This window comes from Pelodiscus sinensis, chromosome 16 (genome assembly GCF_052426305.1).
Source record: "Pelodiscus sinensis isolate ZL-2025 chromosome 16, ASM5242630v1, whole genome shotgun sequence".
Lineage (NCBI taxonomy): Eukaryota > Metazoa > Chordata > Testudines > Trionychidae > Pelodiscus > Pelodiscus sinensis.
Window position 1 is genome coordinate 41,211,999 of NC_143067.1, and position 10,888 is coordinate 41,222,886.

General features: G+C 49.7%; 1 protein-coding gene across 2 annotated transcripts in view; it reads left to right on the plus strand.

Annotated features, from left to right (window-relative positions):
• Window positions 1-1,244: 1,244 nt before the first annotated feature.
• LOC102444674 (protocadherin beta-16) overlaps window positions 1,245-10,888 on the plus strand; it is a 53,371-nt gene continuing 43,727 nt past the window's right edge. The window contains exon 1 of one of the 2 annotated variants that reach the window (XM_075900030.2): window positions 1,245-4,387. In XM_075900030.2, coding sequence (XP_075756145.2) covers window positions 1,976-4,387 — 2,412 coding nt within the window. In that variant the 5' untranslated portion in view covers window positions 1,245-1,975. Of the gene's footprint in view, window positions 4,388-6,536; window positions 9,241-10,888 lie in introns of those variants that run through there. The other variant, XM_075900029.2, reaches the window with a different exon arrangement.

Genomic DNA, 10,888 nt, shown 5'->3' on the forward strand with positions numbered 1-10,888 from the left:
AAGTAATTGTCTCAGTTGATGATTAATGAAAACGACAACCCGATAGCTTTTCACGAAGCGGCAGGGTCTGGCCAAAAAGGGATGTGCTTGCGCATCCAAAGCTCTCTAGTCAGCGCTGTTAACATTCACACTTGATGTTAAGAGTTTTAAAAATCTACAGAATAGACAAAATGAGCGAACCACGAGGGTCTTGTGAGAAAATACTTTGAAATGTTATGTCTGCGGAAGAGGATATCATAACTGAGAAAGTTACTAGAAGCTGTATGTAGCGTATAATCATATTTCAAGTGTCTGTGTTGCATACTCAAAGGAAGATATTTACCGAGCATGTCTGTGGCTCCCTCGACCGCATAATTGCAAGTAAATAATACTTAAGTGGAAAATTAAGACGATAACGCTTTTCATTGAAATCAAGTTAAGGACATTTTAGTGGAGGCGCTGATTACCATAGACCAGCCGATAGGTTTACTCGTACTAAACCAAAGGAGATCCCAGCTGTTCGGGAAGAATGTCTGAATACAGTGTAAGATGTTTTAACTGCATCCAGGGGCAGCAATTTATAACCGAACTACTCGCAATCAAGGTGTAATATCGGACGTCAAGAAAACTGCTACAAAGCACAGTGATTGTTTTTAAAAGACTGTTGTCGTTGACGTAAAATGGCTTGCGAGTTATCAAGCGGCTCCATCAAAAGGAAAGTTTATTCTCTAGTTCGGAGATCGGAGAGAGATCCGAAACAATTCTGCGTTCTTTAGCTTAGATCATGGAACGTGACCGGGAGAGAACATCGGATTCGGAATATAGATGTAACCATCATTGCCATCGACTCAAGGACTCCCAGACTAATCACAGATATTGGATATCGGACTCGAATGACACTTTTCTAGCATTGAACCAGACACTCTACACTCTGTACTTGAAGGAAAACATGGTCCGGATTGGACCATATAAATGCTGGCGCTTAAAAATGTTTAAAAGCAAAAGGTAAAATGAAATATTCCTTAGCGCAGACAGGTAAAGGAGCTGCCTAATAACCCTGGATTAGTAAAGGTAACAGATTGCTGAATTGCTGTGATAGCAGCAGATGGCGGATCTTCTCCATGGAGCGCCGAAGTCGGCATCTGAGTTGTAATTGATAAAAATGACAAAGCTCTGTTCATTTTATACCGGGTGGAGAACAACCGCTGCTTCTATCTCACAGAGGGGACTTGACTCTGTATGAAGATTCCGGTCAGAATTCTTGACTTTCCTGCCAGCTGCTGAACGCCACAGACCCGGGTCTCTTCACTATCGGACTCCATAATGGGGAAGTAAAGCCCGACAGACGAATGACGGGAGGAGACCACATTAAGTCAAAATCAGCTGTTGCATGAAGACAGTGAACACCTTCCTTAATCGAATAGTATTACGGTAAATACAATGATAGTGGATGGATTTTAAGAGGTGAAAATACATCGGTAAGGGCGTAAGAGGAGAAGATGACAAATTGAATATATATTTAGTAAACTATGGTTTCAATTTCATTTTTTCTTCTTCCTGCTGTGGTCTATATTGCTGTACAAAAATGTAACAAGAGAAAATCGGGAAACGATGCACGTGGCTTCTTTCAGTTGGGAGAAACTCCCCGCATCACCAACAAGTACATACAATTTCGCAATAAATGGACAATTTTAAATGTACAATCATGGGCTGCATTATTTTAGCTCAGCCACGAGGTGGCGATATTGGCAAAGACGGTGCTGAAAATTCAGCCTTTACGTCAGCTCTCAGGCTTCAGACGCCTGAATGCCGCGGAAGGCAGCGGCTCTGCGTCGGGAACAGGTGAAAGAGGTTTACAGGGAAAGCGCGGCTGGAATCGCTACAAACAGATTCAGTCTTCGGGATAAACAGATTCCCGTCTAGCACAACATCTGAGCGGCTGCCGGAGCTTGACAGAGAGTCCTGTGTTCACATCTGAGTGGGCCTGGCTGGCGCAATGGCGAATCGCTCCAGGACAAGGCAAGTTCTCTCTCTCGCTCTGTGTCTGTGGGTGTCCCTGGCGGAGGGCGGGACGAGCCGCTATTCTGTGCCGGAGGAGAAGAAAAGCGGGTCGCTAGTTGCTAATATCGCAAAGGATTTGAATGTGGCTGTAGGGACCTTGTCTGCTCGCAGGGCGCGGCTGGTTTCTAAAAGCACCAGGCAGTATTTTGAGCTGAACGCGCGCTCCGGGGATGTGAGAATAAAGGAGAAAATAGACCGGGAGGAGCTTTGCAGACGGAGTGACCCGTGTGTGCTGCAATTCGAAATTGTGCTGGAAAACCCACTGCAGCTGTACCCAGTGGAGGTGCAGATCGAAGATGTGAATGACAATTCCCCGAAATTCTCCAAGAGTGAATTCGGTTTACAAATACCAGAACAGATCCCCGTAAACACCCGCTTCCCTTTGGAAGGAGCCCAAGATTCGGACATAGGAACAAACGGCATCCAGAGCTACGCAATCAGCTCTAATGAGCATTTCCGTCTGGATGTGCAAACCCACAGCGACGGCAGCAAATACTCGGAGCTTGTGCTCGAGAAACAATTAGATCGCGAGGCGCAGGCGCAGTTGATGCTGATTCTCACCGCTGCAGATGGGGGCCGCCCACAGCGAACCAGCACAGCCCAAATACGCGTCAATGTGCTGGATGCTAACGATAACTTCCCCCAGTTCAGCCAGTCCGTGTACAGGGCGCAGTTACCGGAGAACAGTCCTAGAGGTACCTTGGTCACCAGGGTGGAGGCCAGTGATTTGGATGAAGGCTCAAATGCAGAAATCACCTATTCCTACGGGCAGGTGCCTGAGAGAGTCCTCGAGTTATTTCAGCTCAATCCGTCCACCGGAGAAATCACTGTGCTGGGGTTGATTGACTATGAAGAAACAACCAGCTATGAGATGAACATTCAGGCCACAGACGGGGGCGGTTTCTCTGCGCACTGCAAAGTGCTGGTGGAGATCGAGGACACGAATGACAACGCCCCGGCGGTGACGCTGACGTCCCTCAGCAGCACCATCCCCGAGGACTCGGGCCCGGGCACCGTGGTGGCCTTGTTCAGTGTGAGAGACCGGGACTCCGGGGACAACGGCAGAGCAGCCTGCTCCATTCCGGGCAATGTCCCTTTCGCTTTGAAATCGACTGTGCAGAACTATTACGAGCTTGTCACACGGGGGCCCCTGGACCGCGAGGCGGTGGCCGAGTATAACATCAGCATCACAGCCACGGACCGGGGCGCTCCCCGGCTCGCCTCGGAGAGGGTGATCCGCGTGCATCTGTCGGATGTCAATGACAACCCGCCTGTGTTTACCGAGCCGTCCTACGTCATGTACCTGAAGGAGAACAACCTCCCGGGGCTCTTGATCGGCTCTGTCCACGCTGCGGACCTGGACACCGAGCAGAATGCCAAAGTGACGTACTCGGCGTTGCCTGGCGACGTGGGCGACCTCCCCTTCTTGTCCTACGTCTCCATAAACTCCGACAGCGGCCACGTGTACGCGCTGCGATCCATGGATTATGAACGAACGAGGGATTTCCAAGTGCGGGTGCGCGCTGCGGATGGCGGGTCCCCCCCGCTGAGCTCTGAAGCCACCGTCCGGGTTGTGATCTTGGACGAAAACGACAACGCGCCCTTCCTCTTATACCCCCTGCAGAACAGCAGCTCCCCCGCCAGTGAGCTGGTGCCCCGCTCGGCGGGGCCGGGTTACCTGGTGACGAAGGTGGTGGCCGTGGACGGAGACTCGGGTCAGAATTTTTGGCTTTCCTACCAGCTGCTGAGAGCCACGGACCCCGGTCTCTTCACGGTGGGGCTCCAGAGCGGGGAGGTGAGAACCAGCAGGCCGGTAACGAGCCCGGACTCTGTGAAACAGAAACTGCTCGTGCTGGTGAGAGACAACGGCGACCCGCCCAGATCCACCACCTCCACGCTGAACGTGCTCCTGGTGGACGGGTTTTCGGAGGCCCACCTGCAGCTCCTGGACGTGCCCCAAGAGGAGGGGCAGCAGGACACGTTAACCCTGTATCTCGTCATTGCTTTGTCTTGCATTTCGTTCCTTTTCCTGCTGTCCGTGGTGACAGTGATCGCCACCCGGCTGTACAAGGCGAGGCAGGGCCAAGAGCGGTACGTGGCATCGTCCAGGAACTTCTATTGTGAGCCCAGCTTCCCCACAAACCCCGCGGACACGAGTGACGCCGGGACTCTGCCTCAGTCTTATTGTTACGAGGTTTGCTTGACCACGGGCTCTGGCACCAGCGAATTTAAGTATCTCCGGCCGCTGCTACCGACCGTGCCCGCTGAGCTCAGCGCTGCAGGAGGCTCCGTTCTGGAGACTCAGGTTAGTTGCCAGCTAAAGGAGGAAAAGGAATCTCGGAGAGAGGTGAGTGCTCATGGTACTTCATTCGCGTCAATACCTACTTTGAATATTTGTATTGCTACTCTTAGGAAAATTACTTTACTTCCAGAAATGCCTCACATAATTTTTGTTCTGAATGTATTGTTAAGCTTTTCTACTTGCATCGTGGTCAAGCGGTGATCAATCCACTGAAGAACTTTTCTTTTCTTCTATTTTCTTTCCTTAACGTCAATTTGTGAAACCTTGATACTGGTCTCTCTGCAGTGTCTCTGATACCTGCTAGGGAAGATTGATGGTCGTCAAAGAAAAGTGAATTTGGAATTGTTTAGATATTTGTGCTGAACTGAGTAGCAGCGGGATTATTTGACCTAGAAGGAGTGTTCTCCAAGGGGCTTTATGGCATCTGAAATGTTACAAAGAGACTGAGTCCGCCTTTGGTTCTTCAATAGTGTTCTCAGAGGGTAATCCGGATGTAGTGCCAATGGGAGGGCTAGTGCGCCATTATAAAATCGGGCGATAAGAAAAGCGTTCAAGTAAAATTGAAGTATCCAAGGGAAATTTAAAGTGCATCTTATTTGTCCACCCCACCCTTCCAATCTGAGTATCCAGCGGTGGCTGCCGCTTCCAAGTGAGAGGTATTTGCAGAGGGAAGAGGCGCTGTTTATGAAATCGTCCTCACTTACAGTCTCTGGGGTTTATGAACCCCCTGCAATCCACAGGGATGTGAAAGGTTCCTGATAACATGCATACCAGTGAGATACTGGCAACTGACGGCATCAGTTGGGTTTTTACACGCAGCAAGTCATTGTGCAAGGCGTTATATGATTAAAGTGACAAAGGTCTGTTCATTTTGTACTGTGTTCAGAGCAGCAGCTCCCCATTTAATGACATGGTTCGAACAGCAACGGAGGTGACTAAATTTGTGACCAAGGTGCATGGGGATTCCCATCAGAATTCTGCGCTCTCCACCAACCACTGACGGCCACAGACCCAGCTAGCGGGAGGAATGGTGATTGAAAGACCGAGACACCAATTACGGAGCGAGACCACCTTCAGTCAAACTTAGTACCATTGTTAAAGACAACGGACATCTATCACAGTCCAGCCGCCCTTCCTCGCTTAATATATTGCTAGTAGAAGAGTTTTCATGAGCTTTTATGAGAGTCAGGAGACAAGACCATAAGAGCAGCATAATGGGTCAGACCAAAGGTCCATCTAGCCCAGTATCCTGTCTGCCGACAGTGGCTAATACCAGATGCCCCAGAGGGTGGGAACACAACAGGCAATCCTCACGTGATCCTTCCCTTTTCACCCATCTCCGGAGAAAAAAGGATGCAACTGTTATGGAAAAAGGGCGTGATAGCTTGTAAAATATATATTTAGTCACTTTCGCTTAAATTTCCTCTTTCTCGTTTCTGCTCTGTGTATTGCCATAAAATATACGACACACTAAGAAGAAGAAAGGGAGCACGGGAGAGCTATTTTTTGTATAACGGTGTAGAAACCAGGGCTGGATTCGTTCCCGAGATCTAAATTAGTAATGTTTGATAACAAAGGGATCGATCATCACTGAGTTAAAATTTAATGTCACAGTTTTCTAGCTTTCCTACATCTTCATGAGCACCCTATGCGTGGAGACAATCATGAAACTTGGGTGGGTTTCCACATAGCCTAGTGGACGAATGGGAAGAGAGGCGAGCGAACTGCATTGACTTACTTTGCATCTTTACTTGTGTAGACCAGCAGTGCTGGAGTGTGAGAAGAAAACCCATCGTAGAAGTGTCACAAGTCAGATTGCTTTTCTAATAATTTCCGCCTATTTCCACATTAATGTGAAATAACCTGGGTTAACTCTTTGCTTGCTTTCAAATAATCGAACCACAATTTATACGTAAGGGATAAATCATTAGCTAGTTGATAGTAAGTGGGCACACTAAATTTAACTATTTTGAAGCAAAATGCAGGACAATGTAGCACTTTAAAGACTAACAAGATGGTTTATTAGATGATGAGCTTTCGTGGGCCAGACCCCACGTGGGTCTGGCCCACGAAAGCTCATCATCTAATAAACCATCTTGTTAGTCTTTAAAGTGCTACATTGTCCTGCATTTTGCTTCAACTACCCCAGACTAACACGGCTACATTTCTATCACTAACTATTTTGAGATATGGTGTTCAGCGCAGCCACAAGGTGGCGATAGAGGCAAGACGATGAGGAAAATGCAATTCTTTGAGTCCAGCAGCGATAGGTGGAAGAGGCACTGCAAAGAGAGCTGAAAGCAGAAGGAAACGTCGCCTTGTCGGGAAAGGACGGAAACGGATTACAAGGGAGAAGAGCTGCTCTCATAATTACAAAAAGGCAATAGTGGAGGAGAAATCATTTCCCGTCTCGCACCACAGCTGAGCGGCTGCCGCGGCTCAGCAAAGGGGCCTGTGTTCAGATCAGATTGGGCCTGGCTGGCGCAATGGCGAATCTCTCCAGGACAAGGCAAGTTCTCTCTTTCGCTCTGTGTCTGTGGGTTTCCCTTGCGGAGGGCGGGACGAGCCGCTATTCTGTGCCGGAGGAGAAGAAAAGCGGGTCGCTAGTTGCTAATATCGCAAAGGATTTGAATGTGGCTGTAGGGACCTTGTCTGCTCGCAGGGCGCGGCTGGTTTCTAAAAGCACCAGGCAGTATTTTGAGCTGAACGCGAGCTCCGGGGATGTGAGAATAAAGGAGAAAATAGACCGGGAGGAGCTGTGCGGTCAGAGTGACCCGTGTGTGCTGCAATTCGAAATTGTGCTGGAAAACCCACTGCAGCTGTACCGAGTGGAGGTGCAGATCGAAGATGTGAATGACAATTCCCCGAAATTCTCCAAGAGTGAATTCGGTTTACAAATACCAGAACAGGTCCCCGTCAACACCCGCTTCCCTTTGGAAGAAGCCGAAGATGCAGACATAGGAACAAACGGCATCCAGAGCTACGCAATCAGCTCTAATGAGCATTTCCGTCTGGATGTGCAAACCCACAGCGACGGCAGCAAATACGCGGAGCTTGTGCTCGAGAAACAATTAGATCGCGAGGCGCAGGCGCAGTTGATGCTGATTCTCACAGCTGCAGATGGGGGCCGCCCACAGCGAACCGGCACAGCCCAAATACGCGTCAATGTGCTGGATGCTAACGATAACTTCCCCCAGTTCAGCCAGTCCGTGTACAGGGCGCAGTTACCGGAGAACAGTCCTAGAGGTACCTTGGTCACCAGGGTAGAGGCCAGTGATTTGGATGAAGGCTCAAATGCAGAAATCACCTATTCGTTCAGGAAGATGCCTGACAAAGTCCTTAAATTATTCGAACTAAATCAATTATCCGGGGAAATCACTGTGCAGGGGTTGATTGACTATGAAGAAACAACCAGCTATGAGATGAACATTCAGGCCACAGACGGCGGGGGTCTATATGCGCACTGCAAAGTGCTGGTGGAGATCGAGGACATGAATGACAACGCCCCGGAGGTGACGCTGACGTCCCTCAGCAGCACCATCCCCGAGGACTCGGGCCCGGGCACCGTGGTGGCCTTGTTCAGTGTGAGAGACCGGGACTCCGGGGACAACGGCAGAGCAGCCTGCTCCATTCCGGGCAATGTCCCTTTCGCTTTGAAATCGACTGTGCAGAACTATTACGAGCTTGTCACACGGGGGCCCCTGGACCGCGAGGCGGTGGCCGAGTATAACATCAGCATCACAGCCACGGACCGGGGCGCTCCCCGGCTCGCCTCGGAGAGGGTGATCCGCGTGCATCTGTCGGATGTCAATGACAACCCGCCTGTGTTTACCGAGCCGTCCTACGTCATGTACCTGAAGGAGAACAACCTCCCGGGGCTCTTGATCGGCTCTGTCCACGCTGCGGACCTGGACACCGAGCAGAATGCCAAAGTGACGTACTCGGCGTTGCCTGGCGACGTGGGCGACCTCCCCTTCTTGTCCTACGTCTCCATAAACTCCGACAGCGGCCACGTGTACGCGCTGCGATCCATGGATTATGAGCGAACGAGGGATTTCCAGGTGCGGGTGCGCGCTGCGGATGGCGGGTCCCCCCCGCTGAGCTCTGAAGCCACCGTCCGGGTTGTGATCTTGGACGAAAACGACAACGCGCCCTTCCTCTTATACCCTCTGCAGAACAGCAGCTCCCCCGCCAGTGAGCTGGTGCCCCGCTCGGCGGGGCCGGGTTACCTGGTGACGAAGGTGGTGGCCGTGGACGGAGACTCGGGCCAGAATTCTTGGCTTTCCTACCAGCTGCTGAGAGCCACGGACCCCGGTCTCTTCACGGTCGGTCTCCAGAGCGGGGAAGTGAGAACCAGCAGGCCGGTAACGAGCCCGGACTCTGTGAAACAGAAACTGCTCGTGCTGGTGAGAGACAACGGCGACCCGCCCAGATCCACCACCTCCACGCTGAACGTGCTCCTGGTGGACGGGTTTTCGGAGGCCCACCTGCAGCTCCTGGACGTGCCCCAAGAGGAGGGGCAGCAGGACACGTTAACCCTGTATCTCGTCATTGCTTTGTCTTGCATTTCGTTCCTTTTCCTGCTGTCCGTGGTGACAGTGATCGCCACCCGGCTGTACAAGGCGAGGCAGGGCCAAGAGCGGTACGTGGCATCGTCCAGGAACTTCTATTGTGAGCCCAGCTTCCCCACAAAGCCCGCGGACTCTTGTGGCGCCGGGACTCTGCCTCAGTCTTATTGTTACGAGGTTTGCTTGACCACGGGCTCTGGCACCAGCGAATTTAAATATCTCCGGCCGCTGCTACCGACCGTGCCCGCTGAGCCCAGAACTGCAGGAGGGTCCCTTCTCGACTCTCAGCTTAGCTCCCAGCTAAAGGAGGGGAAGGAATCTGTGTGCGAGGTGAGTGCTCATGTTACTCCTTGTACATTAATCTCTTCTTTGAAAATTTGTGATACTCTGGAAACTATTTCAAAAGAGTCGGAACCATTTATGTGGAGGGCTGCCCTCTCTCGTTCTAGGAATAGAGCCCGGGAAGGGAGAGCGCATGGCCGGAGGTGAAGGACATGAGGGACTTCAGTGCTGTGCAGCTCTGATGGCTCATGGGCGTCTTCCTCTCCCTGCCCCATAGGTTCTTAGGCCTCCGCGTGAACTGAGAGAGCCTGCCAGCATGTTCTTGACCCACAATGTCACTGTCTGTTTCCCTGGCAAGCTCCCTGTAACGCGTTCTCCACGTTCCCCCTCCTACATAGGCTTTGGTCGAAGAGAAGTGGCAATCCGATAGGATACCAGTGAGCAGATGAGGCTGAGAAACCTGCATAATATGTTACCGCACCTGTCCTTGCTGTACTGCCAGCCATTCTGAAACACCCTTCAGCTGTTGTACAGTGTTATGGTTCCCCCTAGTGAAGTGCTCTCTGTGTATAGGTAAGGACTAGGAGCGTGGTTGTGTTCTGCTCACATAAGGAGCCTAGTGTGCACATGCAGTGTGAGTTTACTTGTAGTATCATAACTTTTTTCACAATACTTTGTAGTGTAGCTAAGGCCTAAGTTTATTTCCTCAAGTATCGCGTTATATTTATGTAGGGATCTTTTCCTATAGTTTTTACATCTTTCTCACTTATATGATTTTCAAGCTAATAAATTTATACATAACTTTTCTTTATGTGCTTTCTCCTCTCAAAGACCACTAGCAATCTATGCCGAATGTATCCTCTTTACAAAGGAAGGTTGAACCTTCTCAATGGAAAATCAAAGAAGTAATTGTTTCTGTATTAAAAAACACCATGATAGGGAAACTGTGTGACCTAAAGCCCTCTGCAGAACACACTATGGCATGCGAAATGTTACAAAGAATCTGAATCTATCCTTGCTTCTTCAGTAGTGTTTACCGATGCTAATTAGGAATATATGTGAGTTGCAGGGCTACTGCATGAATGTGGAACGAGGGAGATTAGGAAACACTATAGTAAAATACAAATATCTTATGAAAATGTCAGCTGCGCTTTACATGTCCATCAAACCCTTTACCAAGTGAAAGGCTAACAGTAGTTGAGGTTTTGATGAGGAAGGTGCTCATAGGAGGAAGAGGCAATGTTTATTTTCATCCTATGAACTCACCATCATTTTACAGCTTGTAGAGTTTATGAACCCATTCCAATCAACACTTATGAGAAAGTAGCTAGCTAGTTACATGCATACCAGTGATATAGAGGCACCCGATGGCATCAAGAAGATGTTTTATTCAACAAGTCATTGTCAGCGGTTTTTGATGAACATGACAACGGCCTCTTCGTTTTGTACCATCTTCAGACCTTCACCTCGCCACTTAATAACATGATTGGCATAGCAAAGAAACCCGAATACCGTTGTGACCAAGATGATGGCTGTAAATGGAGATTCTGGTCTCAATTTTTGACATTCTAACCAGTTGTTTCAGATCACTGATACAGATCTGTTAATTGATGTACTGAAAATTTGGAAGAAAAGTCACGAACCCATTACGGGCATGCTCCTTTAGACAAAAGCTAAAATTTGTGAAAGAGAATGG